Source organism: Grampus griseus (genome assembly GCF_964374135.1).
Source record: "Grampus griseus genome assembly, chromosome: 10".
NCBI lineage: Eukaryota > Metazoa > Chordata > Mammalia > Artiodactyla > Delphinidae > Grampus > Grampus griseus.
The window spans coordinates 38,518,013-38,530,891 of NC_139004.1; the positions used below are offsets into that span (position 1 = coordinate 38,518,013).

The 12,879-nt window shown below is 56.1% G+C and overlaps 1 protein-coding gene across 3 annotated transcripts in view; it reads right to left on the minus strand.

Moving 5' to 3' along the window:
* The window catches only part of ANKS1A (ankyrin repeat and sterile alpha motif domain containing 1A), a gene marked incomplete at its 3' end in the record, with an annotated part of 188,452 nt that overhangs the window by 18,398 nt on the left and 157,175 nt on the right, over positions 1-12,879 (minus strand). For all 3 annotated transcript variants that reach the window (XM_082663056.1, XM_082663055.1, XM_082663054.1), the window contains exons 12-13: positions 12,609-12,675; positions 7,295-7,401 (exon numbers count right to left, since the gene is read on the minus strand). In XM_082663056.1, coding sequence (XP_082519182.1) covers positions 7,295-7,401; positions 12,609-12,675 — 174 coding nt within the window. The remainder of the gene's footprint in view (positions 1-7,294; positions 7,402-12,608; positions 12,676-12,879) is intronic.

Here is a 12,879-nt window from a genome sequence, read left to right on the forward strand (position 1 = left end):
AAGCAAGGAGGGGCAGGGCTCTGCTGTCACTGTTGTGGCCTAAAAATCTTAATAATGATGGAAAATAGAAGCCATGCTCCCCGAAGCATCACGTGTCTACTCCTCCAGGGGCTGAGGGCTTTATGTGCCCCACACAAGGCAGCTGTGGTATAAAGGATAAGAACTGGGCTCAGATCCCCTACAAAGTCAGAACCTTAGAAACAGGAACAAAGCCACCTGCCTGTCCAGGTTAAACAGGAACCGGCGCTCATTGGCTCCTCCTGTGTTCACCTGTTCACCGCTGCCTGGCCCAGCTGACTCCCGTCTCCCTGGAACTTGGTCATAGAACTTCCCAAACTGACACCTTCCCCCAGCTCACGGGTGGCCTTATAAAAAGCTCACCAGCCTCAGTAACAGGAGCAGCTCAGGCTTGACCCACAGCCCCTGCTCTCCTAACGATCCCCACCCCTACCCGGCCCAGCAATGTCCTCAGCTGGAGAGATAGAACTCGATGGTGACAGAGAGCAACTGGTTCCAAGAAGACGAGGATGAAGTGCGAATGTTACCAGCTCCTAGTTCCAGAAGCCAGACCCCTCTCCCCTGTCAGTCTCAAGGGAAGGGTTGTCAGGGACGGCTCTCCTCCTGCGTTCAGGGAGGCAACACCCCTCGTGACCCTTGTTCTCCCAGGCAGGTCCCCAGTGTCCCCCTTCTCTTTGTACCAGGAGCAGCATCCTTCCATCCATCTGCTGCTCGTCACCCCCAAACACCTGCCTTTCTGAGGCCTCATCTGAGGTCAAGATGCCATATTCACCCCCAAATCACCAGTGCAGACTAGCCAAGCCCAGGTCAGCCAGAGTCAAAGGGCCTGGATCCGAGACCACCCAAAGCAGGCTTTAACCTCATGGATCTGAGGACAAAGCTGATTTCTGCTTCCGCTGCAGAGAAATCACCACCTTACGTTCCCACACACGGCCAAGGCCACAGTCAGTCTCGATCGTTGCTGTGTGTCACCACAGCTAACACTGTGCCCCCTTCAGAGCTTATGTGCAGAAGGAAGCAGTCAAATGAGATTCCATGGGACAGGGACAGACGGGGAGGGAGCAGAGCAACTTGCCCCAAATCATACAGGGGCGCCTGGAGGAAGCCCAGGTCTCCCGACTCTCAGCTGGTTCTCAGTGCGAGTAGTTAGAACCCCGTGTTTTTTCCTAAGGTTTGCCCCATCCAGTTTCCTTAACTATGGCTTCAGCCAGCTGCCCGCGGGCCTGGCCCTTCCCTGAGGGTGGAAGGCAAGAACGCCTGCTGCTGGCCTGTGGTGGTGGCGGCAGCTGCAGGTCCAGAGGGCTCCGGTAGCTCCAAGCCAGTGCCAAGAGCTTACTGCGGTCTGGGTCCCACCAGCTCCTTTGCCAGCCTTTTGCAGAACAGCCCTCAACACAGAGTGGGCGGATGGAATGGTCTGCCTGACCCGACGGGCACCTCGAGTGATGCGCTGGCCTAGCCCACTGGCTCTGACTTCGAAGGATGTGCTGAGCCTGTGGCCCAGTCTCAGCATCTTCCGGTGAAAGGGGGGCATGGGGACCAGAGTGGGAGGCGAAGGCACTGCTCTGGGCCCAGGAGACCCAGCTTCCAGCCACAGCTCAGCTGTCTGCTTGAGGAGCAGCCTGGAGCCAATGACTTAATCCCAGAGTCCTGAAAGTGCTGTCCATGGACCCCAGGAGTCCACAGATGGGCTTCAAGGATGCCCGGGGACACCTGAGTTATAGCTGACATTTGACAGAGACACACGGGCCCCACTGCTCTGCCCCCTGCACCACTGCACCTGTACACTGGTGGGGGGGGGGGCGTGTACTAACCAAACACAACGGACGTGCTGAGATGCCAGCACGGGACCCCCTGCTGCTGCTCACGCTGGGATATCAGCAACTGGAAGCTACATCAACAGGATGTGTTCACCAGTCCAGTTCCATCCTAAGGTGCAGTTAGTTAAATCGACAGACATGCAAATAGTTCTCAAACTCCCTTCCACTGTGAAGGGGACTGGAGAAGGCCAGAGCAGCACCGGGGGCACGTAGAGCTGGATGCTGAATAATTCCAGCCGCTGTCACTCTGAATAACTCCAGGGAGAGCAAGAGAGCACACGCGCCCGGAAAGGGGTCCAAAGGGAGCCTGGCTCTCGTCTCAAGGTTCAAGGGCCCAGCAGAGACGAGGAACCACCTCAACTCCTGGGACACTGCGGAGCTAAGTTCTTAAGTGACCACAGAATTTAGTCCGGGAGGCAGGATCCACACTTGTCTAAGAACATTCCTCTCAAAGCCTTAGCTCCACCGCCCCTCCAATGACCCGGCTGAGGGAGCTCTCCCTCTCAGGCCCTGCTACACGCTGGGGCCCAGGAACCCCTACCACACCCACACCCCACTGAGCAGTCAGCTCCCAGAGTGCTCTGCAGAGATGGGCCAGAGCTGGTGCAGAGAAGTCGAGGCGGGGAGGCAACCTGACAGCAGTGCCCGCAGCGGCCCCTTGAAGACGGGGAGGAAAGAAGACAAAGGGAGGGACATCGGAGGGTTGCGGTGAGGAGGGGGCGTGGGGAGCCAGGGCGGGAACCCAAGGGCACAGCCGGCTGCACACATGAAGCCGGCTTCCGGGGCTGAAGAGTGCGGCTAATCTGGGGAACAGGAGCAGGAAGGGAAGCTCGGGGGTCTGGGGACCTGGCTGGAAAGCTTCAGGGAAGCCAATAAAGAAGGATCTCCTTGCCAAGCTTACGCCTTTAGCTCTTGTAGGGCTCGGTCCTTTTCACCTGCCATCTCTCTCCCACTCGTGGGACCAGCTGGCACAGTCTCAGAAACAGACAGGAAAACAGGGGGAGGCTGCCTGCATGTGGCAGAAGCCTGTGAAGAAATAAATGGATGGGAGGAGCACGAGGCCTCCCCGACGCTGCCCCTAAGAGGCAGCGGGTTTGCCGGCTCAGTCTCTGTTTCCAGCCCATCCCGAACCCGCTGCCAGACTCATTTCCGCTTTCAATTTGTCCAACACCCAGCCTCGACCACCTCCCACGTGCCTGCTCTCCACTCCACCCTGCTGTCAAGCGGCACCATGACTCCCGGGAAGCTCTGCCTGGGGAGGGCACAGCCACAGGACCCCGCCTCCCAGGCCCAGGGCTCAGAGACCTCGGGGCTCCCCCAGAGCATGCTTTCGAGGCTCCTCGCAGTCGGGCCCAGCCCACCTCTGCTGCCCAGTCAGGGCCCTGCCCTTCTCTGCACCTCGAGCCAGATTCCCCTCACCACAGACAGTGTGGGCCTCTCCCTGGAGTCTTTCCAAGTCCTGCAGGCCTCTACAAAACCCTCAGGACAGCAAGCAGAACCCAGGGGTTCAAAGTTGGACAGATCTGGGCTAGCGTCCCAGCTCTGCCACTTCCTGGCAGTGCCTCCACCCTCTGGGCCCCAGCGGCCCCGTCTGCGACTTGATGGACAACTGCCCCAGGGCTGGACGCCAGCTCAGTGCCCGGCAGGCGGTGAACCCTGGGTAAGCGCAGGGCCTCCTCCCTGCGGCAGCACTTAACACTCGGCCGCTCTGTTGTTACTATCGCGCTGTGTGCTACCTTCTCCCAGCTCATCTGTCAAGTTCCTTAAGGCTCCTACATTATCTGCTTTTCTGATTTCAGATCCATTCATTGTAAGAAATGAATGGAAATCATTTCTTAATGATTTTAGCAGAAAATAGCAGAAAATCTATTTCACTCCAAAAAAAAGAAAATGAAGCCACCCATAATCCCCGAGATAACTGACTGTGGAAAACATTTTGGCTCACTCCCTGCACCTCTAGATGTTTTCTTTTTTTGAAAATTAAGGTCATGTTGCACATGGATTTTTGTGTCTCAATTTCTTCACTCAACACTCCAAGGTGAATGTTTCTCCACATCAGACAGTCTTAAAAACCTTTTTAAATGTCCACATCATACCCCAGCGTGAGAAGCACCGCCATTTACTCAATGAACACTTCCGTAAAGGGAGGGCAGGCCGAGTCCCAAATACAGAGACCTGCACCAGCACGCGTGAGCTGAAAACCTGCCAACCACAAATCACCTTCCTTCCGCGCTGATTAACTGCATTTCCTCCCTTTTCCAGAGAAAGCCCATTTCCTGTGGACAAGATTTGTGGTGAAAAAAATGGAACTGGCTCTGATGCACGAGCCAGTGTGGTGAGCTGGCCGGCAGATGTGTGAGCCTGATTCCCCGTCCCTTCTCCCAGGGTCTGGGGTCAGTCCCATCAGCCTTGGGAGCGAGCACCTGGCAGACCACGCTGCCCTGCCCCTGCCCTGTGCAAATCAGAGGCCCTTTCTGCCTGCAGACAAGAGGGTGTGAATAAAGTTCAAGGTGCAATCCTTGCTGGTCCAGCTCAGTCATCACATCACAGGAGGAAGAGCCAAGAGAAAGAGGGTGTTGAGCTTAGACAAGATAGGACCCAGGAGGCCGTGATAGAGGTCTTCAATTTTCTAATGGGCTTAAGTGTGTTCTGTGTGGCCCCAAAAGGTAAACCTGGTTCAATGGACAGAAGCCACAAGGAAACAGATTTTGGCTCAATATAAAGAATGCTCTAAACCAGCCCAAGCAATGCAGAGAGTGAATGGGCTATGCCTTTGTAAGGTGGAGAAGCCTGTTACTGGGAAAACATCACGGCAGAGCTCATCTGGAGGGGATTCGGGCACAGAGGGGATGATGAGACCACACGATGTTAAAGTCCCTTCCACGTTGAGAGGGAGCTGCGCGACCCCCCTCAAATGCCCTATACTCCTCCCACAACAGCTCGGAGGAGCCCGCCACAGGGAGATTCCATAGCAGCCATCAGTTTCCAGATGTTCCTACTACATCTAGAGTCCGGATGGCTTCCTGGGAGCCACTTGTGCATCCTGTAGAAGAGTCTCCAGCGTATTTCAAAACTAAGGGAAACATTTACAGCCTATTGGAAACCAAACCACACGGGGATAATACCACAGCTAACATGATGTAAGTTATACCATATGCAAGGACGGAATGTTTCTAAACAAAAATGCTCCCTTCTTGTGTGTTTTCTTCCTCTTTTTTCTGGTTGCTAAAACTTAATTAGCCTTGCAGTCCATCTGGCAACTTACATGCAATTACCCAGGATACTTTGCATGGCTACTCAGGCCACTCGAGGTCTGAGAACGGACAGGCTAGGCTGCGGTGTAATCAGCATTCCTTCCTGCACGGACTCCACCTGCCAGCTGCCCCTCCAGAACCGAGAGGAGAGAGAGGAACAGCTCGCACCCAGAGCAGCAGGAGAGGCCTGGAAGGCCCTGGAAGAACTGAGCTGCTGGCCTCCCTCAATGAGTGCCCTTCCCAAATAGAAACAGACGCGTTCTAACAGAGGCCCTGCATCTTGCATGGATGTTTGGCCCAGGGCCCGCCCAGCTACTTTCCGATCTGAGCACAGGGGTGACAGGGAAGCACTTTTAAAGGAGTCTTGATATTCAAGGCTTAGGAACCTTAGCCTTTCCAAACTAGCAGAAGGAGGGGTGAGAAGTCAAGAGCTCAGCCCCTACGATTCCTAAGCATAGGGAGGGGACACTCTGTGACATCCACAGCCACCCTCCCTTGCCCATCTGACGGCCAGCGCTAGGAGAGGGAAGGCCCCTCAACACCCAGCACCAAGGGCCAAGTGTCCTCACTCACTGGCTGAACCCCCACCTCCACCTTGGGTTTGTCAGCCTTCCCCATAGAACATGGTGAGCCAGGGATTAGTTTATAACAACTATAAATATACTCAGTTCAACTTAGAAAAAATTGTTATTTTAAAACCTAAGATTTTTAAAAGCTGAAAAATAACTGGCCCGAAGCTGGTTCTGGAAAGGTAGTTTGCAGCAGCCTTCGCTGTCTGCCCTGAGGATGGAGACGGCCCAGGTGAAGTGAGCGGTCCCAGTCAGGGTCCCCCTGGGATCCCCAGGCCAGCTCCCTGGGTGGCCCTCTACTCAGGAGGCACCCAATGCCACCTTGTTGGTGAGAAGCCCACAGAGACCCACTCTGGACAGGAGAGGGCAGGGGAGCTCTGGGCTGACCGACCACCGCCCCTCAACCATGGCAGCGAGGGAGCTGGGGGGTCAGAGGTCTGCTTCAGGGATTGAAGGCAACTCAGCATCCACTCGGGACTGTGTTCCGGGAATTGTCAGAGTGGGGGATAGGCCCGCCAGGAATCAAGGAGGAGCCTCAAACCAGCTCCTGACATAACACGTGCAACAGGGCGACTTAAAGCGTATGAATGGTTCCATTCCCACTCCCCTCATCCTCGAGTAAGAAAGTGGCCGTGCAGAACGGTGGTTAGAGCAGGATCCCCGGACCCAGGTGCCAGGCGCACGTTTCTACCCCACCAATTCCCGGAGCTGTGGGTGTGAGTGAGACACTCCACTGCTCTGCATCTCAGGGCTACTGGGAGAGTCAATGAGTGGATACATGCAAACCACTGTCCCACAACTGCCCGCACACAGAGCACTAACAAGACGTGTCAGCTCTGTCGTCACCACTGCACTCAACACCTGCCCTGGGGCAGCCGGGGCTGCCTGGGAGCCGGAGCCAAAGCCCGGACCCAACCCATGAGGACATCTCGGGAGGGCTTCCAGGAGAGGGATGGTCACGGGCAGCCCACCCTGAGCTGCTTGCTGGACTGACACAGGGGGCACTGGATCCAGAGCCCAGGGTCCCAGCCAGGCCCCTACTCCACAGGGAGCCTGAGAAAAGACATTGGGTTTTTTTCTTTTTCTTTTTCTCTGAGCCGTTGTGCTCTGCAAGAAGAGCGCGCAAAGTTATAGCTCAGAAAAGGAAGCAATCCCTCCCACCCCCAGCTCAGCCTCTCGTCTGGGCCACCTCTGAGGCCATGGCCCCGCCAGACACTCAGCCTTCCTGAGGGAGACCAGGCTCCCGGCTTCAGTGACTCTGGGCTCCACGGCATAGTTTCGGGGAACAAAGGGAACTTCTGGTGTCCGGCTGAGATAGGAAGGGGAGTTGCCAGGGGGACCCGGCTGTCCCGTGCACCTCAATTCTCGGAGCCACCCACTGCCTGGTGTCTGAAAGAGAGCCGGGATGGGGCCAATGGGTGCATCAGAGACACGCCTTCTTGGATGCAAACTTGCAGAGCTCTCCCCACAGGGCCGTGTCCGGAGCGGAGCTGAGGAAGCAGGCGACACTCAGCTGAGCGCCCCGGGTTTAAGCCATGCAGCGCCCTCTTCCCCGAGACAAAGATCTACGTACAGTTTCCAACTCTAGCACGGCCTGGGCAGCAGGGAGCGTCTCCCCCGGGGCCTGGACACTCACCAGGAAGCGGACATCGTCAAAGCCATTGAGAAGCAGCCTGCTCTCATACTGCTGCAGCCCCACGGCCTCCAGCCACTCCCCGACGCTCTGCTCCGGCGGCCGCGAACCTGACGAGAGAGGAATCGGCAGACGCTTGAAAAGGGAAAAACCATTGAGGCGGTAGCAGCGGCACTCAGAGGAAGACAGATGGCACTGCCACATCATAGTCATTACCATAAAGCAGCCACACTCCGTACTAGAGGAGGGAGAGCGGTGGCCCCGCGGCCCCTCCTCAGTGGGTGCACCAAGGGCACCGGGCGGCCACGGCCCACTCACGCACCCCCCTGGGTCCTGCTGCTCCGGGGCCTTGCAGCACCTGCACGGCCGCTGCCCAGGGATCAGGGGAGCCAAGCCCCAACGCTCTCCGGGGTCGGCGCTCGTCCGCCTCCTCGGAGGTATTTCAGAAAGTCTGTCCCCACGGGCACCAGAAGGGGCCAGGGACGAGGGACAAGTCCCGCGACCTTGCAGCACAGGCCGGTCAGGTGCGAGCGCGCCTCTTCATGCAGTGGAGGGACACAGGCACAGCGACCACAGCGAGGACTCCGTTCACGGTCACGGGGAGCCAGCGCATGCAACACAAGCAGCAGGAACCCGGCACGGGGAGAAAGGAGACTTTTACTTGTCTTTCCCCAGCAGTCCCGGAACAAGCAAACCATGGCCACCGGCACTTCGTGCTCAGAGGCTCAAGCCGGCGCGGTGCGTGCGGGAGGGCGCGCGCGCGCGCATGGGCCGAAGCTCCGGCCGGGAGCCGGGTCCCCAGCTAGACTCCGACTGCCGGCGAGCGGGGCGTCTCCCCGGCCAGGCCGCTGTCCACGGGGCCGCCTTCCCGGGCGGGGCTGTGTGGCGGGGGCTGGGCGTTCATCTTCCTCTTCCGACGGTGGCTGGCTGCTCCCGTGACTGGCCTGCCTGCTCGGCTGGAAAGCAGGCGGGCAGATCCAGTTCTTGGCTAAAGAAGACAAAGCCCAGCCCAATAAAGGAGAGAGAAAGGAAGCGGTCCTCCGTCAGCTGAGCTGTGGTGGCTCAAGTCTATTCCCATTCTGCGCTGCTCTCTCTTTGGCTGAGTGATAAAGACAGCAACTGTCTTCCCAGGGTCTCCGGAGCTTGCTGTCCTCCTCTGAGGATGAGCAGGGAGGGGAGGAGATGCATTTGCTTCCCTCCTCAGGTAGGACAGGGGAGCATGCTGGTGCAGGGAGGAAAAAAGTTCAGCCCTTCCGGGCAGACCTTGAATGTTCTGAGCCTTAACCCCACCTACTTCTCCAGTTCTCGTGGGCAAGAACAGATAAAAGAAGAAAAAAGGAAAAAGGGGAGAAGAGGTGCAAGGAAGGAAAAAGAAGAACCAACTATAAAAACATCACCTCCGGAGAACTCCTGACACGGTGAAAGTCATTATGCTGTTCCCGGCACTTTCTGCCCCTTGAGGCAGGCCAAGGCCAAGTGGCTTGGTTGTCTAGGAGACCCTGGTGACCCACTGTCCCAGGTTCCCCCTCTCCTCTGTCCTCTGCTGAACAGATGGTGGTCAGGGTCCCAATGCACACTGCAGCAGCACTGCGAGATGCCGAGTCTGGGGGCTGCTTGAGCTCCCCTGCCCTGGAGTGGGGCCGTCTGCTCCAGGAACCTAAGTGGTGGGCTCTTGTATGCCCTTGATGTCAAGTGTCCCCCGGCTGCTGATTCATTCCTGCTCGTAATCCCCCGGCTGGGCAGCCGTGGTCCGGCCTGCTGCTGGTGGATGTGTGCGTGTCCAGAACCGCAGCAGAATGCTTTGTCTAAAGGCTCCTGGGCTCTCACGCTGCCTGCTGCCGGCTCCACAGTCCTTGCTCGCTCTCATAACGTCTGGCCCTCCCCCCCTCCTCCCCTGCCCACCCTCCTCCCTTCCACACTCAGGAAAATACATCAGGGATCGGACATCGCAGCAGAAGCTGCTGCTTCTGCCACCGAGGGAGAAGGAGACAGCAGCACCAGCATCGGAGCAAAAGGACAGATTTTCCAATATCTGCTGTTGCCTAATACACACGCGTACAAAAGGCAGAGATGGCCAAACTTTACCTCCAGCTCCAGGGGCTGGAAACAGCTTATCAGAGAGAATAGAGAAGGAACAGTTCTGTAGTTTTGGCCGATAGTTTCTAGGACAGCCAGAGAGGGGACAGAGGAGGGACACTGTCCTGAGGGCACAGCCCACGGGTTAAGTGACCCCCGCCCCCACTTCAGGAATGATTGTGCCTCTGCCAGGCAGATAAGCGGCGCAGTATCACAAAAACAGATGACAAAATAAGGACATTACAACTAATAGTCCTCAGGTGAGCACCCCAAACAACTTGGGAAGAGACTTCTCTCCAGGCCGTCAGAGCCCAGCAGAGAAGTGCCAGGCCCAGGGCAGGCCATTCACTCTCTGGCGGAGGAAGACATGGGAGGAGAGGTACCAAGGACAAGGGGAAACCAGGACCAAACCCCCAGTACAGCTGAGGAGACAAAAACGGTAACATGTACAGAGACACAAACCCAGGGACCACGTGTCACCCTGTAAACGTGCTGGGAGGCACCTGCAGCCCAACAGGCTGTTGGTGGCCCTGGTGAAGAAGGGGCTCTGTGTGCTGGGAGATCAGGCCCCTAGAGGAGCCTGCATTTAACAGCTACTCAACAGCTAAACGGCTGGCTTCAGCAAGAGACAATCAAGCGTTCTCTTCTGCTGGCTAGAAAGAACAGGTCTTTGATGACAGCAGCCAGAGTGGCCCAGGCCAGGGGGAAGGCTCGCCCTCCCTGGACTCCAGACAGTGGGATGAGTTGTAAAACATGCTTGTTGAGGATATGGGTAACCAGCTCCAAAGCTGGCCACTAGGAGGCCCACAGCCCAAAAGAGGAGTGAGATTCAAGTGCCATACTGGGGCACTTCAGGACACAACCCTCTGCAAAACCAGTCACACCAGGCAATCCCATGCTTAGTTAAGGGCTGCTGGCTGGCACGCCTGCTCCTCCTCCCAGGATGGCAACCCCACAGCCCAGGCCTCTTCTCCTAGATCCAGAAGCCCAAGGACAACATGAACTCTGACAATGATCATTCAGAATAAACAAGAAATCTGCTCTGGTCTGAGCGGAAGGCTGGTGTTCCCCGAGGTCCTGGGGAGAGCCCCCTCCTGACCCATCAGACAGAAGACAGAGGTCACAGGCAGGCCTGAGCCCACGCTCTCCATCCTTCACAGCCTGGCCGCCATGCGGATACTGCGAGCTGGGACTCTGCAGCACGGGTGGACGCACCCTCTGCTCATGGCCACCTTCCTGTGCCCGCCCTCGACTTTCCTAAGCTGGGGTATGGAGGATGGCTCAACTCAATGCTGCTAAAACTGTGTGTTGGGATCCAGAAACCTAGGGGGGTAGCTGGACCAACTCCTGCCATTCACATGAGTTCATGGGGGGCGAGAATTGGAAAGTGGGGCCCACAGGGCAAGGAAAGGGCTCAGTGTCACCAGCTCCAAGAAGAAGGGCTCTTCCAGAAGAGTGTTTTCCAGAAGGGCTGCCACATCTCCTGCTTTATCAAAGCCAGGAGGTAATGGCCTGATTCTGCCCCAATCTCTCAAGCACATGCAACTGATGTAGGCTCCTCAGATGCAGAGGGGTACAGGGAAGCAGAGAGCAGCCTCACAAAAGCTGACTGCATCAGACCCATACCTGCTGCCCCTAAAGCACATGGCAACAGTGTTCGTCTCAGTCCTGAACATCTATTCCCAACAAACACACGCTCTTGGTAAAAGCCTGCAAACCACAACAGAAGGAAAGCTCCCCGGACTGCGTGTAGGCAAGTGCCTGGAAAGAGAGCCACAAACTCTTAGCCAGAAGAGCCACTTGTGCAGACCCTCAGCATGATCCAAGACTGGCAAAGATGAGCCCAACCCAACCGGACCCTCTCTGCTAGAGCCCAGGGAAACAGGGCTGAAGGGGGATGTCTCCAGGAACACAGTGGGAAAAAGCATGGAGGGAGACAAGGTAGGGGGGCAGACGCCCCTCCTCTCCAGGTTTGTCGATATGAGAAAGTAATCACTTCCTGGAGAAAAATGAGCATAACTACTATTTACTGAGTACCTCTTTAGCTCAAGTGTTTGTATATATTACTCACTCTTAACAAACATAAGAGAGAAGTACTATATCCAAATGTTGCAGATGGGAAACTGCGGGCTCGGAGGGAGTAAGCGACTCGCCCTGGACACACAGGTATCTAGAATCAGGATGTGAACCAGGGCTGCGGCTCCAGAGCCCATGCTCTCTCCACAAGCCCCATGGCCTCAGCAGCAACTTTATCCCTGACGTGCATACTTGCCCCCATCCCTCAGACTTCCTGCCAGGGCCAGAGGCCCATGGAGGAACTAGAGGTGTCACTCAGGGCTTACAGGTCAATCCTGGATGGAGCCTCCTAAGTGAACAAGGAAGCCACCCCTTCAGGGCAGAGAGGCACTTCCCCAATAAGAGGAAGAGGCCAGGGTCCCAAGCTGCTTTCAGCCCAGATGCACTGGTGGCAGTTCCGTCTTCAGATGCTTGGGGGAGGGGGTGCAACAGGTGCTCTGGGATGCACCTTTAAGATGTCACCTCACCTGAGCAAGTAACACAACCATAATTCTATTACCAAGAAAAACAGCTCAGGTATGGCCTCCCTAGTTCCTTTGTTTCAAACAAAGGAAATGGAGGCAGGCCTCACCTGTAGGGCTTTGAGATGAAAAGAATACCCCAAGTAACAGTGATCTGAAGTAAAAATGATGAGTGTCTAAGTAAATGGAAAAGTGGAGAAACAGACACAAGGAGGAAACAGCAGAGCCAACCCTTCCAGGCGATGCAGGCTGAACAGTCCAACCCAGCGCTCTGCCGCTGCCATGGATCAGGTGAACGAAAGCCACGTGCCCATGAAGAGGTAGTGCCAGAGCCGCCTGGGAAGCTGGGAGACCAACACGAGGAGCACTCCACATTAAGCCAATCAGAGAAAGCCTACATTTATGAAAACAACGATGAATAAGTGACAATCGTTCACTTTTTATAAAAGGGCTTCCTAATAGACAGCCTAAAATTCAATTTGTATATTTTCCCCTCCACTATGTAAAAGGAGTCATGGCTCCTAAAGTAAGAGCTAGATGGGCTGTGTGGACACATGAGATTCCAAATTGTAAGAGAGTGACGTGGTCTGAGGCTGACTTCTCTCACCCCCCAAATGTCTGTCTTCTGCGTCAGAGAAAAACCTGAGCTAGAAGGGACCCAGAGGGTGGTGCTCCATGGGGAAAACGGCTGCTTGGTACCATACCTGAGATCTTCTGCTGTTCCTGAGAAAAGTCGATCCCTTCTCCAATAGAGCTCATGATCTTCTCAATCTGAGATGGAAGAAAAGAGGAACAAAAAGGAAAGGCTGTCAGGCTCGAGTCAAACATCGCCAGCTCACCGTCAGCGCGCACACCAGGGTAGGCCTCCGGGTCTCTTCCAGACGATTCCAAGGTCCAGCACCAACCTGCAAGGTTTCAGAGCTCACGGTGCTCCGATCAAGAAAGGCTCTTCTCTGGCCACAGCCCTGTAGGGTC